Here is a 14969-nt window from a genome sequence, read left to right as displayed (position 1 = left end):
ATCACTCCGGGATTTAGGGGTTCTGTGCCAGGAACCGGGGCAAAGACCCAGTAGATTTCTTATAATGCCACAACCTCGTTAATGCAGTAATTCATTTCAACAAACATTTGTTAATATTTATTAAACAACGGAGCCAAGAAACGAGTGCGTTGTGGCCTGTGATGTGGTGGTGTGAAGCCAGTGGCTGTTCTGGAAAAGCCTGTGTTGATGAGGGCGTTGCCAGGCGAAGGGGGGCGAGTGGAGTGGGCGCTCACCTGCTGTGTCTCCCGCAGAGAGACCGGGCTCGGCGCCCGCGGGAGGGCCTGTGTTGATGAGGGCGTTGCCAGGCGAAGGGGGGCGAGTGGAGTGGGCGCTCACCTGCTGTGTCTCCCGCAGAGAGACCGGGCTCGGCGCCCGCGGGAGGGCCTGTGTTGATGAGGGCGTTGCCAGGCGAAGGGGGGCGAGTGGAGTGGGCGCTCACCTGCTGTGTCTCCCGCAGAGAGACCGGGCTCGGCGCCCGCGGGAGGGCCATCCCGGCTCAGCAGCAGTAGCTCCTCCGAGTCCGGGAGCAGCAGCTCCAGCGGGTCCAGCTCCGACAGCAGCGACTCGGAATGAACCCCGGCCTCACACAGGACAGAACAAAGCCAGTGGCTGTCGCACGCGGAGACTCTGCAGTGTTCCCTCGATGGTTAATATACTACTTTTGTCCCATGGTGTGCAGGTTTTCTTTTTAACTCAGTGTTACGGTATCTTCCAGTTTTTGCTTTCATAGGTCAAAGGTCTTTTCGTGTGTCCATTAGACTTTATGAGACGGGGGGGATCTGCATAAAGTCTGCTCTTCGTAACTGAATCCAGTGTTTGGGGATGACAACTTCAAATGCTAATAACCTGATAACCATAGAAAAACACGTCAGACGTGATCGGAAGGCTCTTGCAGTCTCTCTTTTCTTACGCCCAGCCTGGTCTGTAGCTGCAGGGAGAATTTTCTCAAAGGGAGTTTCTCTGAAATGGTACTGCATCGGAGAGCTGTTGGCTCGGCAGACAGGTGTTGTCTTTGTCATTCGGGCCGAGCTCTGACTCTAGTGTCGAGGGGTCACCTCTTTCTGCGGGGGCTGAAGACATACGTGCCTGCTGTGGGGACCAGGGCTGGGCTAAGCGAGGGGTCCTCGTGGCCCCCGTGAGAGCTTGTGCGGGTGGGCGACAGGCGGGGGTGGAGTGCAGCGGGGTGCTGAGTTCCTCTGATGTGTGCGATGTCGGGAGCTCCTGGGAGGGAACACAGTGGCTGCGTGTGCAGCGCGCAGGTTTCCATACACTGAAACTTTTACCTCAACTTAAAAAAAAAAAGAAAAGATAAAAAAAAAAGGAGACTTTTTTGTAAGGTTCAGCAATTTTCTACGAAAGTCCAGCCCAATGTGTGCCCCTAACTTGTTAGCGCTGCCGCTCACTCCGGAACCACTTCCCAGTTTCATGTATATATGAATACTTTATTTATTAACATCATTGGTCATTTTTTTAAAAAAAGAAAAGAAAAACAAAACTGCAAAAGAGATGCATTAACAAAACTAGCAGATGCAGGCCCCTGAGGCGGTTTGCAGGGAGCCCGCCCGCCGGCCCTGCCTCCAGGTGCTAGCCTCGCTCCTGCCGGTGCTCAGTCCTGTCCGCGTGCACTCGCCCTGCGCTGGGCTTCGTGCAGGTTTGCGTTTTTTGTTCTTGTGTGTGTATGAAATTTGGAGATTTACAGGTATAGACAACTTCCAGCTGCAGCACATTCTAATTTTTTTATTTTCTTGGTTTAATTCTTTTGTATTCACTTCTGGTCTCTTTAGGACTGTTTTAAAAGAAATCAATTTAGGGAACCCCGGTTATATAATATAAACTTTGTAATCTGAGAGAAAAGAATGTATAGTAAATCTAAGTCTTGATTTTTAACTTTCTATTGTAAAAAAATAATAATAATAATATACAGAGTTTAACAGAAGGGTATGTTCTGGGTCTGTTTCCTGAGGCCGCCCTCTGGCCTTTGGGCACAGGGCTGCCCCACGCTGCCTGCCTAAGCCCTGAGCACGGTGACTTCGGCCAAGAACGCAAGGGTCAGCCTTCCAGGCCCCCAGACGGGGCGCCCGTCCCCGCCCAGCCTCCAGGCGAGGGGCTGAAGCCCCCGTGGCCCGATATGGTCTTCCAGCCGGCTGGCAGTGGCCGGGCAGGGCTCTCCCTGGCCCATCTTTCTCCAGGGGTGGCAGGGCCTCTGGCCCCCGAGGGTTCCCTCTCTGAAGACTCCACGGGGCTCCCTGCTCGAGCATCTGCCAGTTAGCACAGAAATGGCTGAAGCGCAGGGACTTCTCCCAGACACCCCTGGGAGGACTTCATGGAGGTGGGGGCTGGAGGTGGAGCCAGGGGTGGCCTGGCCTTTTGTCTGGTGGTGAGTTCTTTCTGCCAGCACTTCTGGATGGAGAGATGGACTAGTCATCAGTATCCTGATAGGTGGCAGTTTTTAAAAGAGTCATAAAATCAATTCAGATTCCACCAACCCTATGGCTGTGGAGCCCCTTGATGGATATAGAACTCTGCTGAGGCAAAGGATGGTGGATTACCATTTCTCTTACTGCTGGTGATTCTGACACTTGGTGAGTTTTGAGCCAGTTTGTTAAATTTTTAATTAAGTTTTGTTTGTAATAAAAATATAAATGGATTTTAAACTTGCCATTTTTTAAAGTTACCCTTGTTTTTCAAAGGTGTTTTCTAAACAGATCTTTAATGGAGTATTTAAAGTACGACTTTAAGGAATTAATACACGACAAAATCGACAGGTCTTAAAGCAGGATCTCGTTGGCAGTACGGAGCAAGTGCACATCTGGGGCGTAAGCAGACCTCGAGCAGACGGTGCCTGGAGGCGGGGCTCCGGGGGGCTCCTCTCCAGCTGCAGAGAGTCAGGGGCACCTGTGTGAGCCGACAGGCGGGGTGACGTCTGGCCCTAGAGTTTAGCCCAGCGGGAGCTTTCCAGAGCATTCCATCACCCGCTGGTCCTGTGTGAGCTGTGGCTTCTTGAACCGCCTCTGCTCTGTTCATCTGGAGAGAACCCGCCGCTGCGAGGGCGCACGGAGGGCCTGAGTGCGTGCCGGCAGTCGGAGCCGTTGGTGCTGCAGTCTTTAAGGCTTTCTGTCCAGGCTTCGAAACCCATTTCAGAGTTCGGGGCCCCTCGGCCCCTCGCCGTCAGCCTGTGGGCGTTTGCATTTCCTTTTCTCCGCGTCGGGAAGACGAGCAGAGCTGTTCCAGGGCCGCGAACTGGAGGGCGGGCGGCTCTGTGTGCTTCTCGAGAGGGGAAGGGAACCGCGTGCGAAGCAGGTTGGCCTCGCGTACAAAGTGGCTTTGACGGACGACACTCTCCGTGACCCGAGGGGGCCGCGGCGGGTGTGGACTCAGTTCCAGAGACCCTTGCTCGCGCTGGGCAGCGTCATCTTGCTTCCAAACTGTAAGCTGTGTTTTCTTTCTGTTTGTTTGGGTTTGTTCTTTTGCAAGTCTCACCTTCTGCGGCCGCGTGGGAGCGAACACCGCCCGCGGTCGAGAACTTGTTGCGTCCCACGTAGCCTGTGCTTAATACTGGCCTGACGCGTCCGGGAAGGTTTTCTTTTTTATATTTAAAATGTTACTTTTCTGTATGATGTGCATGCAAGTTTACCGTAACTTTTCTTAAACTTTTTAGTGCCGTTTCTAGTATATTCCTGTAAATGTCAGTTACTGAAAATGAGTCCAATGTAAGTAGTTTTAGCTTGTTTATTGCAATGCTGGCCTCAACACAACAGAATAAAAATGGTAGAAAGTACTCTTCGATGTTTCTGGTAATCATGGACCCTTCTCCTGGGGCATTTGTTTTTGTTTTCATAATAAAAGCAAAAAAGAAAAACCAAAAGCGGTGCCTTTTCCCGTGCTTTCTGGGTGGCCCCGCCTCTGGCCTGCGCGTGGGGAGACGCTCTGGAAGCAGCCCGGCTGGAGGCCCTCCCTGCTTGTCCCCCGCCGCTGCCTAACGGGCTGAGCTCCTCGTTCTTCCCGTCCTCAGACTCTTGGCAGGAATATGCAAAGCATCCAGAAGAGGTTCTCAAAAGCTGTGTACGGAGCTGAGGGCCTCATCCTGGGCGGGGAGGGGGGCACCAGGATTTGGGGAGTATCGTTTTTTGCCCCCCTACGAAAGTTAAAATCCCCTTTCTTTTCATTCAGTCGGTTCTCGGGACCCAGCTGCCCTCTTCGTAGAAAGGCAGGTTCTGTCACCTTCTGGTCCCACCTGGTCGTTCCTCCTCTCTGGGCACATCCCTTCCCCCCGCCCCGTGCCTCAGTCTGCGTGGAGGTGGTTTCGAGACAAGAGGCATCACATTCTTGTCCAGCTGGCCCAGTGGTAATTTCTGCAAAGTCACGTCAAACTGGAGTTTACACTGCTAGGCTTTCCACCACTCGGTACCGGACCCGGCCCAGAGCAGAGGCATCAGTGAAGAACGAATGAGGTGTCAAGGCAAACGAGACTTCTGACACTGTTCTCAGAATAGTCACGGCGGCTCCAGCCAGGCCTCACAGAGACATCCTGGGAAAAGGCTCTCGTTGGCCCGAGTCCAGGCCTCATGCCATCCCACCCCCAGCCTGTCAGCGGGCCCCCTCCCCACATTCCCTCTGCACGTGCCACCCTCGTCCAGACTCTCCCCTCTCTCATCCAGACCCGCCTCCCCCAGGACATCCCTAGCCAGCCGCCCAGGCTCCCCTCGGGCAGATGGTGGCTTCCTTCACTCCAGGCAGCTTAGTGCCAGCTGTCCTGCAGGCAGGCGGCCCAGTGCAGACTCCGCCGTGGCCGGTGCTTGTCCTCACAGGTGCTGCCTCAGCCCTTGGGGCTGACCCAACCACAGCGTGTTCTCAGGTTGGTTGAGGTATGGTGAGCGGCAGAGAGACGTTCCAGACAAGTCTCTTAAGTTTGCTTTCTCCCAAGCAGGACTTCCACTGAAGAGCTGCAAGGATGCTAACCAAACCTCTCTACCGGGCAATGCAGGTGTGGGGGCTCCTGGCACAGGCGAGCCCTTACTGCAGACTGTAGTGCTCTGTAGATGGGCTGGCTCCCCGCCAGCGCCGGGAGGCGATTCAGGAACTCTGACTTCAAGCCCCCCGACCTGAGGCAGCAGGCAAGCCGAGGATCCACGGCAAGGACCAGGCCTCTGGCTGGACATCTGGGGAACGCCGTCTGACCCAGCAGTTCCACTTCTAGGATGTCGTTTGCTAATGAACTTGCACAGCTGCAACCAGAACCATGCAGAGGGAAGCCGAGGACGTGCCGTGTGTGTGGCAACAGTAGGAAGCATCTCTGCCCGCTGCGGGCTCCTGGGAGCGCCGCTAGTCAGGCGCCCAAGCCTGATGGAGACGCCGCTCTGTGCAGCTGAGCAAGAAAACCGCAGAGCCAGGTGCACGGTGCCAGGCACCTTGAGAATTACGCGGGATTGCATGTGCATGTGCGCGCAGCCCCAAGCGGGGGTCCCGGGGTGGCAGGGACTTCTGCTTTGCTTTATGCATTTCTGTATTGGGATTTTTAGCAGTCGTTAGATATTACTGTTATAAAAAGAACTGCAAGCCCAATTAAGTTATTATGAACAAACATGAAAATAAGAGGAAGGAAGGAGGGAGAGTCCTAAAGGATGTTTATTTAGAAAAGAAAAATCAGCTTGACAAAAGATACTTCCACATTTGCATAGCCACGCAGACTTTAATGACAGCAGACGGCAGAGCTTTTTAAAATGACTCATAGATGCTGCGTACACAGGTGGCCAAGGCTGCCTGTGCCCAGTAATGACCAACACACATAAAAGCCTGCAGACGGCGGGGTGGGCCGGTCGTGGAGCCCAGAGGCTGCAGGACTCCAATGTCAGTTGAGAACCTGCCATCTTCAGCCACCTGGTAAATCTGAAATTGCTGTAAGCAACTGATGTGGGACTTAAAAGTAATTTTTGGTTCCCTGAATGTTTCTTGGATGCACTTGCCCGCAAGCCTCAAGTACCTGGAAGCTAGCATATAAGCTACCACAGTGCGCTCATTCCACACGATGGTGGCTTTGGGAACTAGACTCAAAATACAAGTGCAGCAAAGTTCCCGTGGAAATGCTGCTGCCTCTGCCGCCGCCCGTTTCAGTTGCATCCACCGCCCGCCCCCCCCGCCCCCGCCTGCAGTGAACTTCCGACCACACACGATGCCGATTCCTCACTTTTTTCTAGATCTGACCCATTCCTTACCAGGCAGGAGTGGATGCCAAAAACAACCTAGAGAAATATGAAAAGGTTGTTTGTAACCAGGGTGTCCCTCTCGCTTGATTTATTTGGAAGCTTGACAGATAAGCAGCATCCAGCAGTGCCCCGGGCCGGGCCGGGCCTGCTATGCTCAGAAGCTGAGGCGGGACCCTCACACGGATGCTGCGAGGCAGGACGCGGGGGGCCCTTTCTGGGATCTCGGGTTCTTAGGCCACAGCTTGGTCTTCACGGTCACTATTCAGACTATCCCACTGAGGCCCAGATAGCAACAAAACAGCGGAATGAGACACAGGCCTGTTTTCCTCAGAGCCCTGGTTTTCATCTTGGAATTACATAATTGTGCAAAACTTGGACTGGCCCGTGTCCCGGGAGACCTCAAGCTTGTTTCTGTCCCGGACTAAGATGGCCTCGTTTCCATACTGTGAGTACCACATGCTTCGGCTCCTGCTCAGATATGTCCCGGGTGGCACGGATTCCAGCTTCTGCTGCTGCTGCTGCCAGATGAGCAGGGAGGTGTCCCTGTACCGGAGCCGGGCATGGCCTTCAGACAGGGCTTTCTCTGCCAGCGGGACGCGGCCACTCATCCCTGGCCGCAACCTGCGCTCTTCTGGGCTCCTGCCCTCGCAGCCTCTCTGAGCCGGTCCTGCCGTGTGGACTGCTGCCCACTGCTTTGCACTAAATTCACTGCTGGACAAGTTTCTCCACCGCTGGGTGTGAGGAGTCCCTGTGTAACTTGAAGGCAGAAATGAGGAATTCAGGCCATTTGCAGGCAACAGCCTTAGGAGAGTTGTATTGCAAGGAGACTTGAGAGGAGTATCCTGAAAAGACACCTAAGAACCACATGGAGACAGCAGGTCAGAGTGGCGCCCTGGCTGCAGTGTTCCCAGGTAACAGCTGTGTGCACTTTACTAGGTGTGGAGTTTGCAGAGATGGGGCGCCCACCTCGGCGGGCCCTTGTCAGGTGTCTGCCTCGATGCTGACACCACAGCTTGGACTGCTTAGCTTCAAAAGATGTGTCCAGTGTCCTGAGTGAAAGGACATTGTACAAGGAGACAGCAGCTCCTAGCTGCCCCAAGCTGTGTGCGTGGGTCAGCTTTCAGCACAGCATGGGGGCTCTTCTGACACACGTCGGGTTTGGAACCAGCACTGTTCAGTTCTCTTTTTGTGGCTTGTCTTCAACTCTTCCCCAAGCTGGTGCTACAAAGAAATGAACGTGCTGTCAGGTGTTGGGGAGAAAAAGGCCGCAGTGGCAAAGGCGGGTTTAGGGCACAGAATCTTAACTCTGGGTCAGAGAGTGAAACCAAGCTACCTGTACGTTTCACTGTTCCAGTCTCTCTCAGTGATCCAGATGGTGAGCCTAATCCTGCTTCTTCTGTTAGCTAAGGGGCTGATCCTGGGGAACCACCTGTTGGAGCGTTAGTGTCTGTATCAGTGAAATAAATCCTAAGAACCCAAAGAGGCACAGGTTGCAGAGGAATGCTCCCAGACAAGCCCCTGCCCTGGGAGGGTGGCTGCCCATGCCGGCGATGGCCTGGTACTCACCCAACTACCAGCGCCTTCTTTCTGCTCCAAGCATCCAGGAGGCCCCTGGACCAGGAAGAAAAATGACGTCAGATGAAAAACGGAACAGGGAACCATCCACACCCCCCAAATGCTTTCCTGGCCATGCAAATTCATTTTTCCTTCTGTATGGCCGGCTGCCACTGAGTCCCTCACCGCCCGGCCTGCGCCCTGGATCCCCCCATGACACGGCCCAATTGTCTCCCCAGCATCCTGGGTTCCCTCCCCCCCGCGCCCGACACCCGTGCCCCCCATCGCCCGCCTGCGCCCTCCATCCCCCCGTGTCGCGTCCCCATGGCCTCCTGAGCATCCTGGGGCCCCCTCCTGCGTTCCCTCATCGCCTGGCCCGCGCCCTGGCTCCTCCGGTGTCACGTCCCCATTTCCTCCCCAGCATCCTGGGTCGCCCTCCTGCCCGATCCACGTCCCTCCATCGCCCGCCGGTACCCTCCATCCCCCCGTGTCACGTTCCCATTTCCTCCCCAGCATCCTGGATCCCCCTCCTGCCCGACCCGTGCCCCCCATTGCTGGTCGGCTCCCTGGGTGCCCCCATCGGCCGCGCCCCCCATCGCCGGCGCGCCCCCGTCACCCGCGCGCGGGGCCTCCGGGACGCGGGGGCGCGGGCGCGGGGCGGGGCGCGCAGGCCGGGGCGGCGCCAGTTGGCCTCGGGGCCGCGTCTCCATGGCAGCGCCGCAGGCCTGCCGAGCCGAGTGCCGAGGCCGGGCAGGCCGGCGCGAGGAGCCGGAGCCATCGATCGCGGCGCGGGGACCGGGAGCCGGGGGAGCGGCGCGGCCTGCGTCCTTGTCCTCGCTCCGCTGTCGTTGCCCCCGGCGTTTTATTGGCAGGAATTCTGGATTGCTGCTCGTGTACTTTCGCCGCTGCTGCTGCGATTGCTATTAGCATTCTTACTCCTAATAATCGATACAATTGCTTTTAATAATTTAATGTTGTCGCGGGCATCCTCTCTCAAAAATAGGTCTGGAATTCACCCACGTCGCCCAACCGGGATGGGTCTCCATCCTGCCATGAAAATTAGGTCTGTGTCCTTGCGCACCCACCTCCAGTCATGCTCCAATCACACTGTCGTGTGGTGGGCGTCCTTTCCCTCCCCGGTTTCCTTTTTACGGTTTCCCCCGGTGCCAGTTAAGAAAATCGACGTGCCGCCCTCCGTGGAACAGTGACCCCACCTGTAGAATGCGCGTGCTGTACGAGGACGCGGAGCACTGACCAGATCTGACTACATGCCGGCCGTGCATCTGTCTCAGCACATTTCAAAGCACTTAGATCACACGTAAACAGGGCCACAGGAGAAATAGTCTATACAGCAATAAAAAGATGTCTGGAAGGAAACCCGTATATTTGATCGTTAAGAAATATATTTCTAGGGGCCGGCCAGTGGAGTAGCTGTTAAGTTCCGGTAAAGGCAGCCCAGTTCGCGGGTTCGGATCCACAGCGGACCTACGCCACTGTCAGCCATGCTGTGACCCGACCCACATATAAAGTGGAGGAAGATCGGCACAGATGTTAGCTCAGGGCTGAACTTCCTCAGCAAAAAAAAAAAAAAGAGAGAGAGAGAGAGAGAAAAGAAAAATATATTTCTAAATTTCTGATATGTCAAAGAGGAACTCACAATACAAATTTAAAAATATTTTAATTGAATGATGATAAAAATAGAGCATATCAAAACTTGTGGGATGCAGTTAAAGTCATGCCCAAGGGGGGAATTTGTACCTTAAAAGCGTATACTAGAAAATGTACACACATATGGTGCGTATGTGGAGTATGTGGAAACTGTCTGTGCTATCTTTGCTATTTTTCCATGTATCTAAAACTGTCTTAAATTAAAATTTAAAAGTTTATTTAAAAATAAGTGAAAAGAGAGTCACAGAGGTGAGAAGAAATTTGCAGTACATATCATTGATAGGGGACAGTGGGAAGACAGAAGTCACACCAATGATTTGATCAGAAAGAAATTAATAGAAGGAATTGTTTACTAGGTACAAAGTTGTTAACTAGGTAACTTTTAGGATAAAATAAGGCCTCTTAAGTGTCTCAGTACTTAAGTATTAAGTAGCAAGTGCAGGAAGCCGCTACCACCTCAAGGGCTAAAACCGAAAAGACAAGGGTGGAATTATGAAAACTTAGAGACGTAGAGGGACACCATGGAGCAGAAACTCAGACTTTTGAGGAGGGGACGCTGGTCGCTGGAGCTGGTGTCTGCCCTAAGAATAGGGTCGCAGACCCTGAGGAGGGGGCGCCTGCCAGCTGCTGCCTCTGAGTGGCTGCAATGTGATAACATGGATTTTGCACTTGTTGGAAAAACTATAGAACGGATTGAGCGGCTGCTTCAGGAAAAAACGTGAAGAATGATTCTTGAGGGAACTGCAAACTGACAGGCAGCCGGCAGGAGGTGCAAGGAGGGCGCCAGCTCCCTCTGCCTCCTCCAGCTCCCGTCTCCCTCCAGCACCCCTGCCCCCGGGCTCCCTCAGAGATGCTGGCAAGGGGAAGGTGAGGTTTGCCGAGTCCGGGGCCCTGCCTCACAAAGCAGAATATGCAGGATGTGTAGATCTGTGTTTAGTGTAAAAGGTTTCGGATGACAGGCAGCAACGTCATAACTGGCACCATCCTCCTGTTTGTTTACTCAGCTTCCATTCATACATTTCTACAGACGTTTGAACTTCCATATAAGAAAAGCAAAACAAAAAGCCCAATTCTACATTTCTGCCTACAAGGTGCAACTACCTTTCCTACAAGAGCCAGGCGGCCTCACCCTCTCCCAACCCGAGGAGCTGCAAGGTCCCACCAGGCGCTGGACCCTCCTCAGGGTGTTCACTGCTCTTCGCATTCCGCCTCTTCTGTCTGAACACTCTTCTACCTGAAACTAAATTGCAAAACGCATTTCCAACAAAACTAGCTGAAACTAATAAGGGGAACCAGGAGATAAAAGAAGGGCTAGATACAAATATAGACACACTTGATGGGCAGGGCATAGGGATCGCTGTCACCCTCCTTGTCTCTGTAACAGGTGCAAGCCTTTCCTTTGCCCTCAGCAGGATGTCAGCTGGCCAAGGTTTTTCTAACCAGCGGGGTGACTTAGTTCATTCCTGAAGGGCGTAACCCCCCATCATCCTGTTTATTTATTTATTTATTTATGGTCGCTGTCGCTTTCCGTTAACTCTGACTATTGGTGGTAGAAACACTAACAGGCACCGGGAGTAATCCCTGGGTTCCAGACACGGTTCTTCCCGCCCGCGCTGTGAAGCAGTGACTCACTTTCTCCTCGGCAGTGGGATCACTCACCTCAGCCAGTACTGGAATCCACTGCTGAGGGTCAGTTGCTGGTATTCTTACTGAAACCGAAGTGGGTTCCCTCCAGGTGAGTTAAATCAGACTCTCCGCCAGAAGCAGTTGTCTCACAAAGTAAGGTGTATTTGCGGCAAATAGGAGACCATGCAGGATCATTTCCAGAGTCATGGCGTCCTGGAACAACGGGAAGCAGGGACATTTATTTCGGATGGGAATGAATATTCGAAAGGGAGGGGTGGGTGTTCGCTTGCACAGGCTCAGTTGGAAAACATGCTCCCACACACACTGCAGGTTATGGTAGTAAGGCCTCAGCTCCTCCTGGAGAGATCTTAGCACTAAAAATAAGGCAAAGGTCACAGGTGTAGCTCTTGTGTCAGGCTTGATCAGGTCCGGGGTGGTTGGTGATGGCATCTCCTTAACATAACAAAAGGAAAAAGAGCAATGTGGAAAAACAGTTAAATGCTTCCAGTCTCTCAGGGCAACTAGTGGTGACAGTAAGAGGAACCCCAGATGTCCAGGTGGCAGTCTGATCTTCCAGATCAAAGGGGCCATTGTTGGATTCCCTGGTGGACCCATTCCTCCCTCGAGAACAGAGACTTCTAAGCCATCAGAGCTCAAAGATGTGGGGTAGGATTAAAACCACTGGGAGATGTTGCCGGAAGTCAGAGGAGCCACGCCCACTTCCACTCTGGTTCCTGGACCCCTGAGGTCTGGCCATGGGGGAGACAGCACCATATATTTGTCTCTGGTTCAAAGCACACACTTGAAGCAGAGACCCCAAATGTTCATGGTGTTGTTCCCAAGTGGTGCTGTACCCACATCCCCAGGAGACCACTCCACTCCTTGGTAGGTGGGCATTCCAGGAGACGGGGCATCTGTAAGACCAGTGACTTCCACATGCACACGCCCGTTGTTTCACTTCTTTTGTGCAGGAATGGGGTCCCTGCTCAGGAGCACTGTGGTGCGGATGCCAACCTTCCCGTCTGCCCAAGGCTTTGGACTCCTTCTGCGCCATGCCGGTGAAGTTCTGCCATTTTGGGCTCATTAAACACAGGCCACTGTGGAGTCCAATGTCAATCACTCAACAAAGCGAACTCGCCATTTCCAGCTGCACAAGCTACACACGAAACCCGGAATCTCTGGGCAGGGCGTTTACCCGAGGCCATTTGGCTGGATCCAGTTTACGTTCTGTCCTCCTTGGTCTGATGCTCTTGGAATCCATTCCCACACACACGGCCCTGGGTTTCTGCCAGTGTATACGAGTACGATCTTTCCGTTCTTCGAGTACACAAGCGATTTCCTCTTGGGTTGGCCTTTCCTCTGGCCTCCCAGGAACATGCTGAGATCTGAACCGACATATGGATCTAGTGGCAACAAGTGTGTGGGGGGTGGGCTTTGAGAACAATAGGCATCTCCTTCCAAGGCAGTTCCCCCAGGTGAGGTTATCACCGTGTTTCGAGTTAATTCTCTTGACGAGAGAGGCTCAGAGTACCTGGAGGACGGAAGATCCTCAGCTTCATCTGAGTCTAACCAGATGCCCCTTTCCGAGTTTCAGGGTCCCACTCCTTCCCAACCAATGCCACACGTTCACAAGACAGACTTGGCGAGGCTGGGGATTCAACTGATGTTGCAATTCTGCAACCCACCAAAATAATTTGCTGTCTGCTATTCAGCGATATTGACCTGGTAGCCAATCGTTTAGGATTGTTGTGGAAACACCCTGGTTTTCTGACCATCACTTGAGCTGAGAGTTCAAAGCCCAGAGCTTTCCTTCCCTGTGCACCTCTTCCAGGGCGCTCAGAACATCCATCCCACACCGCAGACCTTATGTTGATCACTGCTGTCCAGTGGCCAGGTGCATCAGTGTCCCTGAGCCCTCTGCTCTGGAAGCACTCCAACACCATCAACCACGGGGAGCAGTTTGATGAACGCGATGCCAGTGCATGCCTCGGATCTGGAATGCCCGTCTCACTGGCAAGGAGGAGCTCGACCTTTAGTTCAAACCCTTCACATGAGCAAGCTGCTCTCTGAATTCCACATGTGAGCGTCAGCTTCTGGGGACCCCTCCTGGTACCACTTCAGCTATCAGTCAAGATCCCAGGAGGAGACAGAAAATGCACCTGCTACTTGAATAAAGAGAATTTAAAATAAAGAATTGCTAGACAAGTATAAAGCTGTTAGCCAGATGGCTGAAAGCACAGAGCTCTGAGCACCATGGAGGAAGCAGCTGCCCCTCAGGACAGAAGGAACAAAGTGTAATGAAAATGTAGACACTTAGAGATGGCCCCATGGAGCTTTGAGGAGGGGCCCTGCTGGGCATGTGCTGGTTCTCTGGGCTGGAGGAGAGGCCTCCTGGACCCAGACCCAGACGTCTGAGGACAGGGTTGGTGGTGCTGTGCCGAGGGCTGAGTCATGGTGAAGCTACCCTACCAATGTTAGGAAACTGCCAACTGGACTCAGCAGGGGCTGTGGGATGGAACTGCCACTGCCAGGTGGAGAAGCATGGCTGGGGTCACTCACAGGAGCAGGAAACAGGCAGGAAGAAGCCGGTCCCTTCTTCCACCTCCTTTCTCCAGCTTTGCAGCCTCCCAGCAGCTCCCCTACTGGCAGAACCTGAGAGGAGCTGTGGGCAAAGCGCCCCCAGCAGCACAGACCCAGCATCACAGACCCAGCACCACAGACCCAGCATCACAGACCCAGCACCACAGATCTAACATCATAGACCCAGCATCACAGACCCAGCAGCACGGACCCAGCATCACAGATCTAACATCATAGACCCAGCATCACAGACCCAGTATAAAAGGGTGGGTTTGGGGCTCATGGACATAACTTAGAAACTGGTGCAGGTCTCATGTCCAGAATATAAAAAGAATTTCTGTGATTAATAAGAAAAAGAGAGCGACATCAGCAATGTGGCAGAGTGAGTGGTTCCCTTTGTCTCTCCCCCTTTGAACTACAACTAAATGGACATTCATTGATCAGCAAAGGATACTCACACAGCACCCTAGGCTGCCTGAGAGACTCACCCTGCTGTACTTCAGAAGGTGGATGGACTACCCCCAGGGAGGAGATGTCTCTGGCTCCCAGACAGCCCAGTACCCATGAATGACTGCTCTCCTGGCTGAAGTGCTCATAGCATGACCATGGCCCCAAGGGTGGGCATGCACCTCAGTGAGACTGTGGAAACAGGTGACTGCAGCCCTGAGCCCCCTGTGATTGCTCATTGGTGCAGTGGGAAAGCCCACAGTCCCACTGTGGCACCAGGGAGAGACTTGGGCTCAGACCTGGGGGGGAGGCCCCGCCCACCAAGCTCAAAGGCTGGTGCCACCTAGAAACAGACGGCGGTGTATCTGCAGCTCAGGCGAAAGTGCCCCCGGCTACCACAAACATCCACAGTAGCACAGCAGCTGCAAAAGACAGTATGACTGGCAGGACTGTGGGAGGAGGTGGCAGCAGCCCTGAGCTCCTAGGTGATCACTCTCTCCACTGGTGGGAGGATTCACAGTCCCACCATGGTCTCAGGAAGCAGTGCTGACTCACACCCAGCAGGGAGACCCCACCCACCAAGCACAACAGCTGGTACAAACTAGGACCAGACAGTGGTGGACCTGTGAGTCTAGGCGAACAAGCTCCTGGCTGCCTTGAAAGCCCATAACACCACTGCAGTCCCTAAGGAGGGGGCGTGTCTAGGTGGGTCTGTGGGAGCAGGTGACAGCAACCCAGAGCCTCCATGTCGTCGTTCCCACAGTTGGTGGGAGACCCCGCAGGACCACTGTGATCCCAAGAAGTGGCTCAGGCTCGGTCAGAAACAGCTGACAGGGATCCTGGTGGACGCAGATTACACAGCTCCTGTCC

The 14969-nt window shown here is 53.8% G+C and overlaps 2 protein-coding genes across 9 annotated transcripts in view; one reads left to right on the top strand and one right to left on the bottom strand.

Moving 5' to 3' along the window:
* Positions 1–3886, top strand: part of BRD3 (bromodomain containing 3) — a 68672-nt gene extending 64786 nt beyond the window's left edge. For 3 of the 4 annotated variants that reach the window (XM_070596007.1, XM_070596005.1, XM_070596006.1), the window contains exon 12: positions 479–3886. In XM_070596007.1, coding sequence (XP_070452108.1) covers positions 479–594 — 116 coding nt within the window. In that variant the 3' untranslated portion in view covers positions 595–3886. The remainder of the gene's footprint in view (positions 1–478) is intronic. The other variant, XR_011533480.1, reaches the window with a different exon arrangement.
* A 1742-nt stretch (positions 3887–5628) lies between these two features.
* Positions 5629–8994, bottom strand: BRD3OS (BRD3 opposite strand). 5 transcript variants are annotated; one of them, XR_011533481.1, is made up of 5 exons: positions 8864–8947; positions 8395–8716; positions 7791–7835; positions 7558–7653; positions 5629–7445 (listed from the first exon to the last, which is right to left on the bottom strand). XR_011533481.1 is itself a non-coding variant. In XM_070596013.1 (4 exons), the coding sequence occupies exon 4, from the start codon at positions 6830–6832 to the stop codon at positions 6578–6580; it is 255 nt and encodes an 84-aa protein (XP_070452114.1). In that variant the 5' UTR covers positions 6833–7445; positions 7558–7653; positions 7791–7835; positions 8395–8486; the 3' UTR covers positions 5629–6577. The 5 variants fall into 5 exon arrangements, 1 of the variants encoding a protein (XP_070452114.1); XR_011533484.1 differs by lacking the exon at positions 8395–8716 and having other exon boundaries at positions 8864–8994; XR_011533482.1 differs by lacking the exon at positions 8864–8947 and having other exon boundaries at positions 8318–8442.
* Between the last annotated feature and the right edge of the window lie 5975 nt (positions 8995–14969).

Source organism: Equus przewalskii, chromosome 26 (genome assembly GCF_037783145.1).
Source record: "Equus przewalskii isolate Varuska chromosome 26, EquPr2, whole genome shotgun sequence".
Lineage (NCBI taxonomy): Eukaryota > Metazoa > Chordata > Mammalia > Perissodactyla > Equidae > Equus > Equus przewalskii.
Note: the sequence above shows the minus strand (reverse complement) of the source record. Positions and strands in the feature narration are given on the sequence as shown.